We start from the raw sequence: 19345 nt of genomic DNA, 5'->3' as shown, positions 1-19345 counted from the left end.
ACAATCGAAATTGAGCTCCTTCTTAACTCCAAAGGTCTCGCCTTTCAGTTATGCAAATATTATAATAATGAAGCGAAGATGCTTGAAACACCTCCACGCCTTGCAGTTGCGATTCTATAATTCTTGGTGCAGGTTTTCTATCCACTCTATGATCCGATTAACTTCATTCATTGAATAGTGTCCATTCCAATCAAATGCAATTGTCAATGCTGAGATCACAGTCTTTCTTTTGCAATTCCGCCACTCCAAAACCACTTGTGCCTAGATTGGGTGAGAAAATGCGCATAACAGGCACCCAAGCCTGCAAGTGATCACATCGATTGGTCACACATTGGTCTATGTTCGAGCGAAACATGGTCCTAACGCATTCATCACTTATGCGCGCTGAAAGCAATTATCTAAATTTTATTGCCAATATCTTTCTAACGTCCAGTGAACCTCTGCTACATAATGTTGAATGCGATTAGCCTTTGGGAATCTATTTTTATCGGAACAGTCAGTCACAAGGAAATAAACTATCAACGCAATGTTCGACACATTAAAGCAATTTCGGACAAAAGTCCGACGAATTCATTGCCTGTGGGAATAAACAATTTGGCCCATATCTTTTGGTTATTATATCATTTAAATTAAAAATAACCTCGAGGCGGGTAATTATCTAATGATATGCGCTCGTTCTCCAGATAGCATTGTTTATTCAACCGCCACCCGCTATAAACCTCACATCAGACGGCTGAATCAAATTGGCGGGAAGAATCAGCCGATTCAGTTCTAATTTGATCCGAATTCCGATTCCAATAACTAGGAAATGTATAGAAGTTGTAGCCCATATGCGAAAATTTCTCCATGTCTTCATTCAAGCAATTTTTTATGTGCTACATATGCCAGCATCTTGACTGTTTGATCTTATGATACACACTTTCATTTTCAGATACCTCGGACACCCACAGTCGGCTGCTGAGGTACCGTGTCCCACAGGGTAGAACTCCTTACAAGCGTACTTACATATAAACATATATGCGTATATATGCCACCGTAAAACATACATGTGTGCTGCTTTTCCGGAGAACCACGGAAAATACCTAGCCAACAATATTGGCCAACAAGGTGGTGTCCATTTGGACGAATTGTTGCCGAAATAAACATTCGCATTAAATTAACATGTTGGCAATTGGCAGCTCCAATTTACATGCGGAAGTCCCGCTTTCGGAATCAGCTGTATCACAAGCTAAATAAACGTGTGCAGAACTGTTTATTTACCAAGTACCAGAAAACATGTGAGAGTGTATAGATTGTGCTGTATCTTTAACTCGGCATTGAGAAATTCGAAAAGGAGAAAATAAGGATAAATCAGTTGACCTGTTTGGACTAGGGACAAGCTGAGCCTTTCGGTCAGCTCATTTCAAATATTCTCAAAGGAACGATTTGGGAGCAATGCACCATGGCTTTCGGTGCAAGATTTTTGCGGATATTTTTGATAAAAATCCCAAAATGCCATCTTAAGATATTTGAGCAGAAGTAAATCTTAACATGTTTTAACCAAAAATCAATGCAATAAACCACTCCAAATTCACTGTCAATGCCATATTGCAGACCACCGCCAGCTCTACTGAAGCGATTGCGATGGTCAAGTCTATTGGAGGCTATTTTGCGTCTTTTCTACTAACGAATCATATCGTTGTTTTTTTGTTTTCTCGGCAACAACAAAATTGTTGGTGACCATGAAAATCCAGACAAATCAGGAATTTAATTTTTGACATAGTAAAAAATAAGGTTCATGTTTATATGGCTGTCATAAAGTCCTATGTGGCTCGTAGTACGTCAATCACCCATCTGTGACATCGTTGTCGCTTTCTCCGACGACACTTTGCATACATTTGGTGAACGTTTGGAGTTTCCAAGTAACAGTGGGTTCCAGTTTCTATGCAACTTTCCCATATAGCAGCACAGAGAGAGCACTGGAAGAAAACAATCTCAACTTGATTTTGGAACAATCCTACTTAGATGCACCGATTGGTCGACGTCCATGATATTCTGCCCGATAATGTGACAACCAGTCGAACTGAAAACAGTTGGCAGGTGTCAACAGGAGTAAGGCTGTTTGAGGAAAGGTGCCATAGTCCATTGTCAGTGTCAGTGGCAGAAAATACACTCTGCCGGACTTCAAATTCTTCTGAGATTTTACTGAGGTGAACGTAGTGACATTTTATGATGCCAGATGTCTTTCGAATGATAGTTATTAGTTTCTCGGGATTGCCCATTTGCGTAGAGCATTCACTTTACATGCCCTGTTCACATAATCAGAAATTTTCTCGAAATTATTGAAGAGCAGGTGAAGCAACGAGTTAAACCTAGCACCCTGCCCCACAATGATCCGAAGGGTGTTAACACGGTCGGTACAGAAGGATCCAGAGCAGAAACGACCGAGGTGTTCTTCAATTCGTTTCAGGATTATTTTAGCTAATATCCTTCCGGCAGCAAGAAGAACGCAAATGCCTCTCCGATCGTTGCTATTTCTCATTTATTGGGAAATACCTGAGTTGCGGAGACTAGAATAGATACAAGGAATATTTCCCTATGGAATCCGTTGAGATTCAGAACTTCACCTGATATATAATATGATTCAGTATCGTACTTTTCCCTCAAGTTTTCCCACAGCCGGACGATGACTGGAATTCGCAACAAGTTTACACTGAATTTACAGACGCCCCCTTCCGCGTGATTAAATGGCAACTCACAAACGAAGATGAGCGAAAAGCAAATTATGGTTGAGGCTGATGCGATCTTCTCTTTTGTTACGAACATAAAGAAGACAACTCTTAAATAGACACCTGATTGCGATATGGTATGATCTGACTAGATGTTCGTAGCTGATTTGCCGAAGCACAGCTGAGCCATCTCTGAATTTGAAGGGTGTACCGCAGATAATGACACGGTGAAAGTTACAGAAATTTACAAAGCTTTCACTGTTATGGTTCCGGTTAGCAGAATCCGCCCTCATCATATATCCGAGGAAGGTGTTGTTACTTTAATATTCGGATCGACCATCACAATCGCAGTGTGATTTTTGGAAAGCCACTTCTGAGCTGCGTGTAGAAGCATCCTTCGCCTCTGTATCGAAATTGTCTTTGGATCGGAATAAACAGTTTCCCAGGTCATGAGAGCGTTTCTTGTGGCACCCGTTAGTAGCAGTCAAACACTGCGTCTATTGACACTAGGCTTTTCAGAGTAAAACAGTAAGGCTACAAGAGGGAGAGGCATATTCTTTAGAGTCCAATCATCCCATTTCAATCAGGGCTAAAATATTCAGCCGATATCGCCGGAATTCTCGCTTGATACCGTATTCGAGGAGCATGCGCACGTACCAGAAGTCAATCAAAAACTCTTTCGGAAACACAGGTCGCATCCATGAGGTTAGTCGCCATTCGAGGCGCTATTCACGGAACCAAGAAAATTTCGAAATTTTGAGGTTTCTGACCCATCAATTTCTATTATCTTTAGCTGCCTTTTATGATAAGCACGGGATACTTTAAATGTATTCCTAAATCTAAGCTCAGTGAACAAAGGAAAGACTGGTAGAAGTTCAGAAGTAACTATGCGCGTGCGAATAACAAGGTGGCAACTGATGCAGAAGTAAAAACTCTACTCGAGTGGTAATCCGCGCAGTTGGCAAATCGGTATCAAATGGTATATCATTTCTGTATGAAATGCACCTATTTGCGAAAAACCTTTGAAAAACGCATTTTTTGGATGAAAAAATGACATCTTTGAACATGAATAACTCAAAAACTACTACTTGCACGAAAAATATTCACTAAACATTTTTTCCTTAGAATCGAGCATTTAATCGATTTCTGTGGTTATTTCGAAAAAAAAAAAAATCCACCCGCGCACATCGACGCTATATAACTTTTGCTACTTATGCCACCCTCTACCCCCAACACAAATTTCATGTCAATCGGTCTTGACCGAAAGAATTCGGAGGTTGAAAGCTTTAATGACTGCACTGTAATGGCTATTTAAAAAATAAATTTCACCAATTATTCTTGATCTGATGATATATAGAGTGTGGCGCAGGAGCTTCCCTAATTAAATTGCGCACCACACAGCGGCCATTAATGACTGTTCAGTGGGTGGACACGTTTCAGGACCCTCAAAAACCACCAGGAATAAAGAGAACGTCGAGAAAATGCGGAAGGCGGTTTTGCAATCCCCCAAACGATCTACACGAAAACATTCAGTCGTTCTTAAGATTTTTGATCACATAATAAGACGAATTCTTCATGAAGACGTCAAATATCATCCATACAAACTGGCAGTGGTGCAAAAGCTTAATACACGCGATTTCGAGTCAGGAAAAAAGGCTTGTTAAGCCTTTGCAGAAGACTTGCTTCATGACGCGTTTGTGTTCTTCAGTCATGAAGCACATTTTCATCTGTCAAGATGATGATTTTTTTTTATGAGGATATCTTCTTGGTGTATACCAATCGTCCAAAGAACTTGGCTATGCTGAAGACCAATAATCGTTTTGCTATTGATACCGGCACACTGGACAAAGTGGAATAGAACGTTCGATTTCGACCCTCTCAATGTCAATCGACCAGGACGGAAATTACCTTCAAGATATTATTTTCAAAAACTAATTGAAAAAAATTTAAAAGTACCACTATATAAAAATAGAATAAATGACATTTACAATAGTTATTGTTTTATGTTTTTTTTTTAAATAAGGAAGTTCCCGCGCCGTACCCTATATTCCTAAAATTTCACTCGATTTTCAGATAAAATTTTCTGTTCTCATCCTTGCCTTTTTAGATAGATTTGTTTTGTAAGTAGTTATCACTTGATGGTGATCCCCAGGAGGCTACGCTATTGCTCGCGCAAATTAAAAATGGGAACCAAGCCAAATACATTTTAAACAAAATAATTGCAGAAGTAACCGCCTTTTGCGTCACCCACCGTCTACCAGCCTGATAAACATGTATCTGTAAAACTAATAATTGATCTGATTTCCGCTATTCCACTTATCCATCTGAAATATAGTTTTTTATTGGAATTGGCAAATGGAAGCGAATCCGTTAATTTGCAGATTTGAAATATGAGGGCCTGAACAGAAATGGTCGAATATGTCTTTACTCACCTGTGTATTGCATGAAAAATATTTCCTATTTCCCCCTTTACACAGCGGTGCACCTTGCGGACTTTAAAAAGAAAAATAAAAAATAAATTGTTTTTCAAAATTTCATGACTGAGATTCAAATACCAACCTGAAGTTTAAGCAGTCCCTTGTTTGATATGCGACACCACCCCCACACGATCGGGAGCATTCTGAAGGCGAACTCCATGGCCCCCATTGCTCTGAATCAGATCCATTACCTCCTGGTATAACGAAGCTCTCGGGCAGGTACATATGCGCCCCATGTTGACGTTTTAATCGTCGACCGTGCTGAAATGTACGAAAAACAGTTTATTTAGATTCGGTTGGATAATATATTTTCAAATAATTTCATGCTTTTTTTTGTTTTGAATGAATACTGAGGCACATATACCTAGTTCTGAAAAGGAGAAACTTAACACTTAAGCTAGCGCTTTCTCTTGTCTTTTTTATATGAAAATATGAACAGGGACCTGATTACTGATAGCCTCGCCCATAAACTGTGTATGAACAATTGTCTATCCCAAATCTGCAGGACCTTCTTCTTTTCACTAACACAAATAAGAAACTAGTTTACAACTCCTTATAGAATAGGATGCAAGAGTTCTCAAAAATCTGGACTTCATCTAAGAAATTCAAATCAGAAGCAAATGAGTAACTATGAGTATTACATACCAAACATAAAAACCAAAGGAAAGGAAAAACAACAAGTCGGGAAACCGGAAGCTTGACGCTTCAGGTATAAAAGGTTTTGTGTTTTCTATGTGAGGAGTATAACGTAGTTCTCCATTGGCTTATAGCATTGACCCGCGATATTGAAATCGCTCAGTTCTGGGCAGGTTACTGTCATTGCCAGAACTGAGCGATTTAAATATCTTGAAGGGCAGGTTACTGCCATTGCCAGAACTCAGCATTTTAAATATCTCGAGTCATTGCTATCAGCCAATAGAGAACTGCGTAATGAAATTGTTTCACGCATTAATGCAACCTGGATGAAGTGGCATTCCCCAACTGGTGTTCATTATGATCGACGTAACCGCGCACGTCCCAAATCTAAAATTTACTGCAATGTCGTCCGTCTGCCGCTCTCCATAGTTCTGAGTGTTGGCCGATTATAAAGGACAATGAACGGGACTTGCAGTAATGGGGACGAAAATATTGCACTGCACTCGTGGCGTGACACGCGTGATTACGTCTGAAATGAGAATATCTGCGATCGATATGGGTTTGCACCGATCGTTTAATATTATTAGCAAATGCCAACAATTTAACCAACATCAAATATAAACAAATCGGGAAACCGGAAGCTGAACGCTTCAGGTACGAAAGGTTTTGTGTATTTCTTAGTACGTAGCACGTAATATATCCATATATTATGTGAGAGTATCCACTTTCGTGTGATATTGACATTCATAGTCTTCAATTTTCAAAGAAGCAACAAATTCGAGGTATTATAACTTTGTTAGTAATAGTGCAATTTCCACCAAACTTGGTAAGATCATGCCCTATATTATAGCCTATATCACTACAAAATTTCATGGTACTAGGATGAACTTAAGGGGGTTTCTAACCAATTACAAAAAATTGTAGTAATATGCTATTATTAACTTTATTCGAACAGATATCGGCATGGAAGGTATTTCGGAGCCCAGGCACCATATAGTGGCAGCCTCTTGATTTTTTTCAGATTTTTCGATTTGGTAGTTTCTGAGAATGGCCCCCTTAAAGAAGTGATCACTTTCAACCCCCCGCGCTCCCCACTCTCCCAGCGAATGTCAAAACTAAGATCGGCTTTGAAAAGTACTAATCGAGACCTTTAATTTGATACCCCACATGACTATATTTGATGAAAAAAAATTTTACACCCCCTTTTTACCCCCTTAAATTCGACGTAAAAGGATGTAATTCACTGTATGCGTGAGCGTTCACAGTTCCCACCTTTCTACCAAATTTGGTGTCAATCCCTATAACCGTCTCCGAGAAAAATGCGTGTGATGGACAGACAGACAGACAGACAGACAGACAGACAGACGGACAGACAGACAGTAAACCGATTTTAATAAGGTTTTGTGTTTACCCAAACCTTAAAAAGGAAGAAAGCAAAATAACTTCAAATCAAAGGGGATTGAGGAGCGACAACATCGGCTATTTTCCAAATTTTTAGTTACCATATCCTAAATTAAACTGATTACCTCCAGGGAAAGTAAATTATGGGATCCGTTAGCTCAATATACCAGACTAGACCTTGTTGGCAAACTATATAATGGCCAATAGATCGGCTAAAAATCCGATCGATGTAGCGCTGCATCCGTAGTGCAGAAGTTGCGAGATGGTGGAGGAGGTGGATCCAGATCTACAACTCGGTTGGAAACGAGCCAAACGTCAGCCGAAACAGCGATGGCTGAATACGCTAGATGATGATTGAGAACCTTTCGGCTCCAATCGCACCAAGAATATGACCAGAGAGTGGTGAACCTAACTTGACTAGCTAATTCCGATACCGAGTGAGACAGTCGCTAAAGAAGACAAAGTCCGCGCTTGAATTTTCAGAAACTACCACGATGAAAAATCGATGATGATGATGATAACATTATAATGATGTCTCTATACGACACCTGGATCTCAAAATACGCTTCAACTCGATATGTCTACAAATACATATTTTCGAAAATTAGTGGGAACCCACCTTAAGTTTATTCTAGAGTTACAAATAATATAAGTCGCAACATGCAATATAATTGTAGAAACTGAAACGACTTAAAGTGATGGCCGATGGTCAAAAAGACCATCCTGAATGGTCAAAGACGACCAAGAGGAGAGAGCTATCCCAAAAACCTGAACAAGATGGCGAAATTGGCCGCATAGGTCCGCTCGCAAATATTAAAGCTGAATGTTTAGGGGTCCTTCGAACACTTCGATCCTTCACGTGCCATTCTAAAAAAACTCACGCACCCTTTCCGATCCTGAAAAATAAATAAACAGAAGGATTGGCGCTAGTCTGCCGAAATAGCTTAACACGAGCTAAATCTGAAATGAAAATAAACAAAATAACGACTCGACCGCGCGCGTAGAGTCGTAAAACTCCGGATCCGAGTGACGCGATCGAAAGGGAGGATCCCGACAGATCACACCCTTCATGAATGTTCCTTCTCCCCATATAAATTTTGATGCGCGACCTTAAAGGTTCCCACCCTGCCTTGGTATTTTCAGGGCATTAGATTGCGGAGCTAGAGAGGAGTAGGGGAAAAGGTGGACCTCCATCAAAAAGAATTTGTCTGAAATTCATATTCTCATGATATTTAGGCAAAAAAATAACAAAAGATAATGAAAATAAATCAGGCAAACAAAAGTCGAAATAATAAAAATAAGATTCGGCGGGACTCACTAAGACAGGACATTGCCAGACTGATTCAGATCAGCACTGGCAATGCCAGCAGACGGGTGAGAAATAAAGTGCAGAAGGTTTATAGAAACTATCCGATCCCCAGTGAGGCACCCGTAGTTGAAATTCTGGACACACTAAAGCAGAACCTTTCTGTCATATGCAGTCAGTTACGACGGTATGGCGAAAGTCATTCCAGACGTGTCCAAAATGCAACATACGCGAGAAACCAGCGGAGCTTTTTTATATGTCTCAACGAATCCCAACAGAGCGTCCAGACAGTGCAGCTTCGGTGACGGAAGCGAACGAGTATTGGGGTGAATTTTGGAGGTTACCTGCCCAGCATGCTGAGCGGATCACCGTGGAAGGTACCCTCCATGCCAATAAGCCAGGCACGAATTTTGCGGATATTACCGCAGAGAAAGTTCGACGAGCCATAAACAGCTCGAAAAACTGGAGGGGCCTAGGTCTGGATCGGGTGCAGAATTTCTGGTATAAGAAATTTGCCAGCGTACACAGTCGGTTGGCACACAGTACAAATGCGGTCAGGAGTCGGCCGGAGGAATTTCCACCCTTCCTCACTGCGGGGATTACCTCCCTTATTTCCAAGAAGAACACATTGCAGGACCCCGTAGACACAAGACCGATTACTTGCTTACCAGCCCTCTACAAATTCACAACGTCCATTATTAGTGGAAGGGTCAATGCGCACCTCGAGACCAACAACATTTTGTCCGAGTAAAAGGGCTGCCAAGTTGGGTCAAGGGGTTGCAAAGAGCAACTCATTATCGACTCGTTAGTTGTAGTAGTTGTAGGACAAGCAACTAGATGCAAAAGAAACCTCTTTAGTTGCTATATCGATTATGCCACGGCTTTTGATAGCGTCCCGCATACCTAGCTAATCGATTTCCTACATTTGTATCGCATTGATCCGAAACTAATAAAGTTTTTGGTAACAGTCATAAAAAGGTCCTCCGTATACGGAGGGGCATCCTCTAGGGGGTTTCGTTGAGTCCCCTTTGGTTTTGTATGGCACTGAACCCCCTTTCATGGCTACTAAATGATGCCGCACGCCGAACATAGCATTGGTGTCCTCCACATCGAAGCTATGACCGAGACAGACTTCGACACGTACTTGGGAATTCTGAAAGGAACCCATGCTCGAGTTGGTGATCTGAAGAATGCTCTGCTGCCCGAATTCCAGCGACTTGTAAAGCTGGTGCGAAATCGCATCTCTTGGAGAAGGATAAAATAAGCGCATTTAATGTATTCGCTATCCCTTCACTACAATGTTCAAATTCTAAATGCATCATCCAAACTATGCCGTGGAGCGGATGAACCTGCCTCATTAAATCGGAGGTAGCGCGGTAGACGTGGTGGCACAACATCATCGCCAAGTCGCCCCGCTGCGCGTTTATTTTTACAACAAAGAGTAGGCGAGTCCCTTGCATTCGGCTGTCTGCAAGGCAGACTGTGGGCTGACGCCACTTAGCTTGAAGGATCGATCCTTCAATGGAATTCGAAGGCAATGCACGGTAAACACGTGAGTTGTCTTTGGCAGCCATTTGTCGATTTGCATTTGTCGAACAGATGGTTGTGTCCTTGCGTTCTATTTGCTGAGACGGAGGGATTGATGTGTGCTATTCAGGATGGCGTGGTTGCCACCCGAGCTTACAAAAAGCTCATCATGAAAGAACGTGTGGAGAACGACCAGTGCAGAATATGTGGTTCGCGTTAGAGACGTTGGACCATCCTATTTCTAGCTGTACTGTTATGGAACGGGCGCAATATATCACCAGGCATAATGCTGCATGTAAGGTTCACCATCAAAACCTTGCATACAAGCATTGGCTGATCACGGGAACATATCCGGTTTCCCGATATAAGTTGCAAGCAGTTCTTGATAGTTCTGCTTCTAGCATGTATTGGGACCAGCAAGTTCTGACTGATCACCATTCATACATAACAAGCCTGACGTACTATTAGTTGACAAGGTGGGTTGCTCCGCGTACAAAATTGATGTTGCTATTATGGGGGATAGTAACATCGAACGGAAATACGCGCAGAAGAAGATGAACTATGAGTCACTGGCTCGGGAAATCAAAGAAATTTGGCGCCTCGAGCGGGTGGTTGTAGTTCCCATAATATTGTCAGCTACAGGTATTGTACCTAAATTCCGGCTTCCCGTGATGTCCTGGGACTTTCACACAGTCTGGTTTAAACCATGCAGAAGTACACTATTCTGCATACGTGTTCGATGTTGCGGGGAGTGCTTGACGGATTCTCCCACTGACCTACCACCGGCCACTACCACCAGCGCCCCTTTTAGGTAGTTAGGATCGTCCGAGCCTAAATGCTTGGCATTTCGTGCTAGTATTAGGTAAAATCCGGCATCTGCCGAGATTGTGATAACTCCGAAAAAAATAATATAAAAGAAATAAAGGTATAAAAATAAATCATATACACTAAGAATAATTCATCATCATCATCAACGGCGCAACAACCGGTATCCGGTCTAGGCCTGCCTTAATAAGGAACTCCAGACATCCCGGTTTTGCGCCGAGGTCCACCAATTCGATATCCCTAAAAGCTGTCTGGCGTCCTGGCCCACGCCGTCGCTCCATCTTAGGCAGGGTCTACCTCGTCTTCTTTTCCTACCATAGATATTGCCCTTATAGACTTTCCGGGTGGGATCGTCTTTATCCATACGGATTAAGTGACCCGCCCACCGTAACCTATTGAGCCGGATTTTATCCACAACCGGACGGTCATGGTATCGCTCATAGATTTCGTCATTGTGTAGGCTACGGAATCGTCCATCCTCATGTAGGGGGCCAAAAATTCTTCGGAGGATTCTTCTCTCGAACGCGGCCAAGAGTTCGCAATTTTTCTTGCTAAGAACCCAAGTTTCCGAGGAATACATGAGGACTGGGAAGATCATAGTCTTGTACAGTAAGAGCTTTGACCCTATGGTGAGACGTTTCGACCGGAACAGTCTTTGTAAGCTGAAATAGGCTCTGTTGGCTGCCAACAACCGTGCGCGGATTTCATTATCGTAGTTGTTATCGGTTGTGATTTTCGACCCTAGATAGGAGAAATTGTCAACGGTCTCAAAGTTGTATTCCCCTATCCTTATTCTTGTTCGTGCTTGTGTTTGACCAGTGCGGTTTGATGTTGTTGGTTGATTCGTCTTCGGTGCTGACGTTGCCACCATGTATTTTGTCTTGCCTTCATTGATGTGCAGCCCAAGATCTCGCGCCAATTACCGCCTGCTCGATCTGGATGAAGGCAGTTTGAATGTCTCGGGTGGTTCTTCCCATGATGTCGATATCGTCAGCATAGGCCAGTAGTTGGGTGGACTTGAAGAGGAGCGTACCTCTTGCATTCACCTCAGCATCACGGATCACTTTCTCGAGGGCCAGGTTAAAGAGGACGCATGATAGCGCATCCCCTTGTCGTAGACCGTTGTTGATGTCGAATGGTGTTGAGAGTGATCCTGCTGCTTTTATCTAGCCTCGCACATTGGTCAGGCTCACCCTAGTCAGTCTTATTAATTTCGTCGGGATACCGAATTCTCTCATGGCCGTGTACAGTTTTACCCTGGCTATGCTATCATAGGCGGCTTTAAAGTCGATGAACAGATGGTGCAACTGTTGTCCATATTCCAACAGTTTTTCCATCGCCTGCCGCAGAGAGAAAATCTGATCTGTTGCTGATTTGCCTGGAGTGAAGCCTCTTTGGTATGGGCCAATGATGTTCTGAGCGTATGGGGCTATCCGGCCTAGCAAGATAGTGGAGAATATCTTATAGATGGTACTCAGCAACGTGATACCTCTATAATTGCTGCACTGTGTGATATCTCCCTTTTTATGTATGAGACAGATTATGCCTCGCTACCAATCGTCAGGCATTGATTCGCTGTCCCATACCTTGAGCACAAGTTGATGAACCACTTGGTGTAACTGGTCGCCTCCATATTTAACCAATTCGGTTGTAATTCCATCGGCTCCTGGCGACTTATGATTTTTTAGCCGATGAATTGCACGGACTGTTTCTCCTAAACTTGGTGGTGGCAGTATTTGTCCGTCGTCTTCAGTTGGCGGGACCTCCAACTCGCCGATGTTCTGGTTGTTCAGTAGCTCATCAAAGTACTCAACCCATCGCTCTAATATGCCCATTCTGTCGGAAATCAGATTTCCCTCTTTGTCTCGGCAGGATGAGCATCGAGGTGTATAAGGCTTCATCCTGCTGACTTGTTGGTAAAACTTGCGCGCCTGGTGCGGTTGCTCCCTGTACTTTTCTAGTTCAGAGACTTGTTGGTTCTCCCAGGATTCCTTTTTCCGTCTGTGAAGTCGCTTCTCCGCTCGACGGAGTTCGTGATAAGTCTCTGCGCGGTGCCCGCGTTCTTTGAGAATGCAACATTACTCGGTATGCGGCATTCTTCCGTTCCGTTGCTAGCTTACATTCATCGTCAAAGCAGCCGTTCCGACTCCTTTTGCGGCTGGGGCCAAGTATGTTTGTGGCCGTATTCATGATAACGTTCTTCAGGTGGTTGTGAAGATCATTAGTTGATGCATCATCTCCAGGTCCTCTATTGACTGCGGTTATTGCGGCATCCATTTCCCTCTTATAAGTGTCGCGGAGGGTTGTGTTGTGGATGGCTTCAGTGTTCACTCTCACCTGATTGTCAGAGGGGATTCTAGGTGGTATTGTTATTCGAGCTCGGAGCACCATGCCAACGAGATAGTGACCCGAGTCTATATTGGCCCCCCTATATGTTCTGACATTCATCAAGGCTGAGAGGTGGCGGCGTTCGATCAACACGGGGTCAATTTGGTTGAAAGTGGTCCCGTCTGGAGAGGCCCACGTATGTTTGTGGACCGCTTTCCGCGCAAACCAGGTACTTCCAACAACCATTTCGTGTGACCCTGCTAATTGAATAGTCCGCAGTCCGTTATCATTTGTTTTTTCGTGTGAGCTATGGGAGCCAGCGTATCGCCTGAATACGGGCTCCTTCCCTACTTGGCTGTTAAAATCCCCAAGTATGATTTTGATATCATATCTGGGACAGGCTTCGAGGGTTCTTTCTACTGCCTCGTAGAAGGTATCCTTCTCCGACTCTGCAGTCTCCTCTGTAGGGGCGTGAACGTTTATGAGGCTTATATTTCTAAACTTGCCTCGCAAGCGCATAGCCGTTCGCTTATACTTTCAAAGCCGATAACAGCAGGTTTCATTTTTTGGCTGACTAAGAAACCTACTCCGAGCACATGGTTTACTGGATGGCCGCTATAATATATGGTGTAGTGGCTCTTCTCCAGGAAACCGGTCCCTGTCCATCGCATCTCTTGCAACGCTCTTACATCAGCCCTATATTGGGACAGGGTATCGGCTAGCTGCTTATCAGCTTCATCTCTGTACAGGGAGCGCACGTTCCATGAGAAAATGCGCAAATCGTTGTTCCTTTGTCGTTGCCGGGTCCGTCGTTTTAAAATCCGTCCTATCCGAGGCTCCTGTTGTGGCTTCGTAACAGGTTGTTTTCCGTGTAGGGTTGTCAGCCCTACCCAACCCCCAACCTGGAGGACCAGTTGGTACAATTTGTCCCGTTTTTAGGCGCGGGATACTCGCCTTCATCCTTCTCCGTCTGCAGCTTTTCGTCAAGAAAGAGCTCCCAGCGGTCACCACGTGGAGGTGGAGATAGGGTTTGGTAGTAGAGCTGTTGGTGTTGGTTCAGCAGGCATTTCCCAGGTTTTATGCTCCATTGTGGGTACCAATCCACGTTTCGCCCCGGGACCTATACTACCCTTTGACCATAATAATTATTCACAAAAAATATATCGAAATAATAAAACAAAACCATAGTTAAATATAATGCAAAATAATAATGATATTGCAAAAAATACAGAGGAAAGAAAAGTATACCAAACAAAATTTAAAAAACCCCTCATATTTGTTTCGTTAACTTATGAATAAACTTTTAGTTTGTTTTCTTATTAAAAATTAACAACACATTCATATTCTCTACATCAGCGTACTACTCGTTTACCTCCCAGAAGTCACTTTTCTCCAGCCACGATCGCAGCACCTCTTCCATCTCCGAATCTCAAAATCAATCTCTCCGTGTTAGCTGATCAGCCGGTCGCGGTCTCGACAATCCTGATCCTGCTGAACATGGTCTCGAACTTTAAAATCCTCGTCGGATCAGCGACAACAACAACTGCACTCTATTGCATTATATATATTATACGGCATATAAATTCCTCCTAACAACAATCAATCGCTTACCGGGGCTCGATCGGAATTTTGAAATTGATCCCGGAAAATGCGGATCAACGTTGTTTATTTCGTGTAAATTTACTGCGCTCTAAAATATCAGCCGAATTGGTTAAATATGGAGGCGACCAGTTACACCAAGTGGTTCATCAGCTTGTGCTCAAGGTATGGGACAGCGAATCAATGCCTGACGATTGGCAACGAGGCATAATCTGTCTCATACATAAAAAGGGAGATATCACACAGTGCAGCAATTATAGAGGTATCACGTTCTGAGTACCATCTATAAGATATTCTCCACTATCTTGCTAGACCGGATAGCCCCATACGCTCAGAACATCATTGGCCCATACCAAAGAGGCTTCACTCCAGGCAAATCAGCAACAGATCAGATTTTCTCTCTGCGGCAGGCGATGGAAAAACTGTTGGAATATGGACAACAGTTGCACCATCTGTTCATCGACTTTAAAGCCGCCTATGATAGCATAGCCAGGGTAAAACTGTACACGGCCATGAGAGAATTCGGTATCCCGACGAAATTAATAAGACTGACTAGGCTGACCCTGACCAATGTGCGAGGCCAGATAAAAGCAGCAGGATCACTCTCAACACCATTCGACATCAACAACGGTCTGCGACAAGGGAATGCGCTATCATGCGTCCTCTTTAACCTGACCCTCGAGAAAGTGATCCGTGATGCTGAGGTGAATGCAAGAGGTACGATCCTCTTCAAGTCCACCCAACTACTGGCCTATGCTGACGATATCGACATCATGGGAAGAACCACCCGAGACGTACAAACTGCCTTCATCCAGATCGAGCAGGCGGTAATTGGCGCGAGATCTTGGGCTGCACATCAATAAAGGCAAGACAAAATATGATATATGGTGGCAACGTCAGCACAGAAGACGAATCAACCAACAACATCAAACCGCACTGGTCAAACATAAACACGAAGAAGAATAAGGATAGGAGAATACAACTTTGAGACCGTTGATAATTTCTCCTATCTAGGGTCGAAAATCACAACCGATAACAACTACGATGATGAAATCCGCGCACGGTTGTTGGCAGCCAACAGAGCCTATTTCAGCTTACAAAGACTGTTCCGGTCGAAACGTCTCACCATAGGGTCAAAGCTCTTACTGTACAAGACTATGATCTTCCCAGTCCTCATGTATTCCTCGGAAACTTGGGTTCTTAGCAAGAAAAGTTGCGAACGCTTGGCCGCATTCGAGAGAAGAATCCTCCGAAGAATTTCAATTTTTGGCCCCCTACATGAGGATGGACGATTCCGTAGCCTACACAATGACGAAATCTATGAGCGATACCATGACCGTCCGGTTGTGGATAAAATCCGGCTCAATAGGTTACGGTGGGTGGGTCACTTAATCCGTATGGATGAGGATGATCCCACCCGGAAAGTCTATAAGGACAATATCTATGGTAGAAAAAGAAGACGAGGCAGACCCTGCCTAAGATGGAGCGATGTCGTGGGTCAGGACGCCAGACAGCTTTTAGGGATATCGAATTGGTGGATCTCGGCGCAAAACCGGGATGTCTGGAGTTCCTTATTAAGGCAGGCCTAGACCGGATACCGGTTGTTGCGCCGTTGATGATGATGATGAAAATATCATGTGAAGAATGACACAAAACCTTTCGTACTTGAAGCGCCGAGCTTTTGGTCTGTAACTTCGAACGCTTATGTGTTGTGGCTGAATGTTTAGGGACGAACTTATCAGTTCAGAATTTCCACTATCGTGAATTCCAGGTTTCGATTTCTTCCACTTTCTCGAGCTTAAATGATAATTGAAACTCCTCTCTCTCTTTTTTCGGTGGGAGATCGTCAATTGGTTCCAGAGAGAGAATTAACCACGAAGTTCCGGATTAAACTGAGGAGTTCTCAAAACCTTTGTAGTATTATACATAGTGCACCCTGTACCAATGGTTACTTGCGGTACAGAGTAGGGGGAGCAGCCTGTTTCAGGAACTGTTTCACTGTTCAATTGAATGTATTCCAGCCGTGAATTCCCAAGAATGGCACTATGGTCTTCACTGGAGATTTGAATTTCAAGATGCACTATTTTGTTGGGGACCATATCGATAAAAGTGTACGGTTTGTGGAGTTCTACAACTTCCAGCGAAGAGTAGCTTTGGCGATCATATATCGTCCAGGGATGTAAATGTTTTGAGAGTTTGAATTAGATAAAATTGGAAGCGTTATGCGCTAACAACAATTTCTCCTTGACCTTTCGAATACTTTGCAAGCAGGTGGACGGTGTATGGATTTAACCGGTTCTGGACAGATATGCGTAAAAAGAAATTCAAAGAAGATTCCTTCTTATGCCGACAAAAGGAAAAAAATATATTCCCCATATTTCGAATTTATCATTTGGTAACACATTCAAAAAATTTTCATAAAATTGTTAAAATATATGAACACTTTGTGGAAAAGTATTAATTTTGTAATCGAAATCGAAGGTAATGTTTCACTTCGATTTCTTGACGAAATGTTCGACAGACACGAGGGACCTCTTCAAATTAGCTTTTAGACTTTGTTTTCCAGCATTCATTCGAAACAAAAGGAGGAAACATTCGATGTAGTAACAACGGGCGAAGAAAATTTTTCATACCGATTATACCAGGTTTTGTCACGCAAGAGAGAGAGGGAATAAGTTTCTCGACAGAAAGGAGAAGGTCCTCCAAATCTTGGCAATAAGAACGAACTAAATTATAAAGACCACTATCATTAGCTACCTGAAGAGCCGAAAAGGCAAAGTACCTGTAGAAATGGGTTTAGTATACAAGATTTTACGTTCATCAGGCAATAAGAAGTACATTGGGGAAACTGGAGTGACTATGAGGACCCGTGTATCTGAGTATCGACGTGGTTTTAATGGGGAAAAATTTATTCTCCGATAGTAGCAGAACATGCAATCGCTGGAGGTCATATAATAAATTTAATGTTAGAAATAGAATGAATATGAATGCCCGATCTTGGAAGAAGTTCAGGGTAAAGATTGCCCACTAACTGAATATAAGAAGGAAGTTGCCTAAACTTCGAACCAGTAACGTATCGAGTGAGTTCCTGCCGTTTAGTGCCAACTCGTGTCCGCAACACTGTTGTCCAGAGTGACTGTTGTAATCACGTCTAGGCTCATCCCTGAAGGACAGGGCAAATTAAAAGTTTAAGGTTATCAATAAGCCGAGATATCTGACGAAAGAATGGATGTTGTGTGGCAGATCTGACGAAGGGGAAAAGCAAAATACCTTGGAACAGAATCGGTTGGAAAAGTGCCAGCAACGCCGAGGTTGGACAAATGTGTGTTGGGATTTATTGAAAGTTTAGCCATTTGGTTTGTAAATAAGTAAATGGGTAGTATAAAACAAATATATGTTGTCCTTCAGCTATGATCGCTAACGTGTGCGTCAAATACGAAGAGAGGTGGCAAATAGGACGAAATTCTCAGCGAAGGTAGAATCGCCGGTTTCGTGTATGACAACATTGATGAGCTACTACCAAAAACTAGGCAAATTATTTCCATCAAGGCTGTGTTGAAAATCATGCTGGGAAGGAAAATAATGTCTTATGAATTAACAAAAAAAGAAGTTTGGAGGACGCATTGGTATCTATATTGTCAATAAGGAATTTAACTAAGAATTTAGTAAGAAAATATGGAGAAGGATGCGACGCATTTTTCATCCAAATGGAGCGGAGAAGAAGAGGGTGAGAAGTTAAATGCTGAGAAGAAATAACTACAAAAGAAATTGGAAGACAGTTGAATGCGGTTACCCATAGACCCAGTGAATTTAGAAGATTCAGCGGAATTGCAAATGTGAGACCAGAAAAATGTAAAGTCCCTGCCTCCTAACTTGTCCGCGGTATACGCCAGATATAAATTTCCTTCGAAAATTATTTGTCAATGATGATAATAAGCCCTTCGGAACTTATCATAAAGGATACTTCGATTTCCGAAAGTCGACAACTTCTCCTTTGTGGCATGTTTCGAAGGAGATTTATCCTAGAGTTAACCAGATCGAAGAAAGAAGCTAGGGAGCAGATTAGATAAGATAATATAAAATATACAACAATACGAATCTAATTGTTTACTATAAGGGATAAGTTCGGATCACTGCAAATGTCATGCCGGAAATTTAATGTATCACGCTTCTCGACTCATCTGAATTGGCTTCAACCACGAAACCTCACCAGAGGCAGGTTACATTGTATTATGGGAACCGGGATAGCCCTCTAAGTTCATGTGTCTCGGCGGAAATCTTGTGGCATGTGCTCTCAGCCCGGTTATTAGCGGAAGATCTCCTAGTGGCGATTTTTTGGGTGGTTGTGGTTACGTGCAAGCGGAGAAGAAACCTTCAGGCCGCAGGCGTTATAATTCGGGTGCGGTACTCCATAGTTCACTAGAGATTTCGGCAAGCCTTGCATCCATCATTATGAGTGCTGAGCCATGCACTCAGTATAAATTGTTACCGTTTTTGCTTGTTACAGTAGGGCTCTGATTATGGTCACCGGTGGATAC

The 19345-nt window shown here is 42.7% G+C and overlaps 1 protein-coding gene across 5 annotated transcripts in view; it reads right to left on the bottom strand.

The window, feature by feature from the left end:
• LOC119650587 (papilin) overlaps positions 1-19345 on the bottom strand; it is a 128533-nt gene that overhangs the window by 44685 nt on the left and 64503 nt on the right. For all 5 annotated transcript variants that reach the window (XM_038053427.1, XM_038053426.1, XM_038053425.1 and 2 more), the window contains exons 3-4: positions 5268-5446; positions 5141-5201 (exon numbers count right to left, since the gene is read on the bottom strand). In XM_038053427.1, the coding sequence (XP_037909355.1) occupies positions 5141-5201; positions 5268-5446 (240 nt within the window). The remainder of the gene's footprint in view (positions 1-5140; positions 5202-5267; positions 5447-19345) is intronic.

Source organism: Hermetia illucens, chromosome 3 (genome assembly GCF_905115235.1).
Source record: "Hermetia illucens chromosome 3, iHerIll2.2.curated.20191125, whole genome shotgun sequence".
Classification (NCBI taxonomy): Eukaryota; Metazoa; Arthropoda; class Insecta; order Diptera; family Stratiomyidae; genus Hermetia; species Hermetia illucens.
This window is presented reverse-complemented; position numbering and strand designations above follow the sequence as displayed.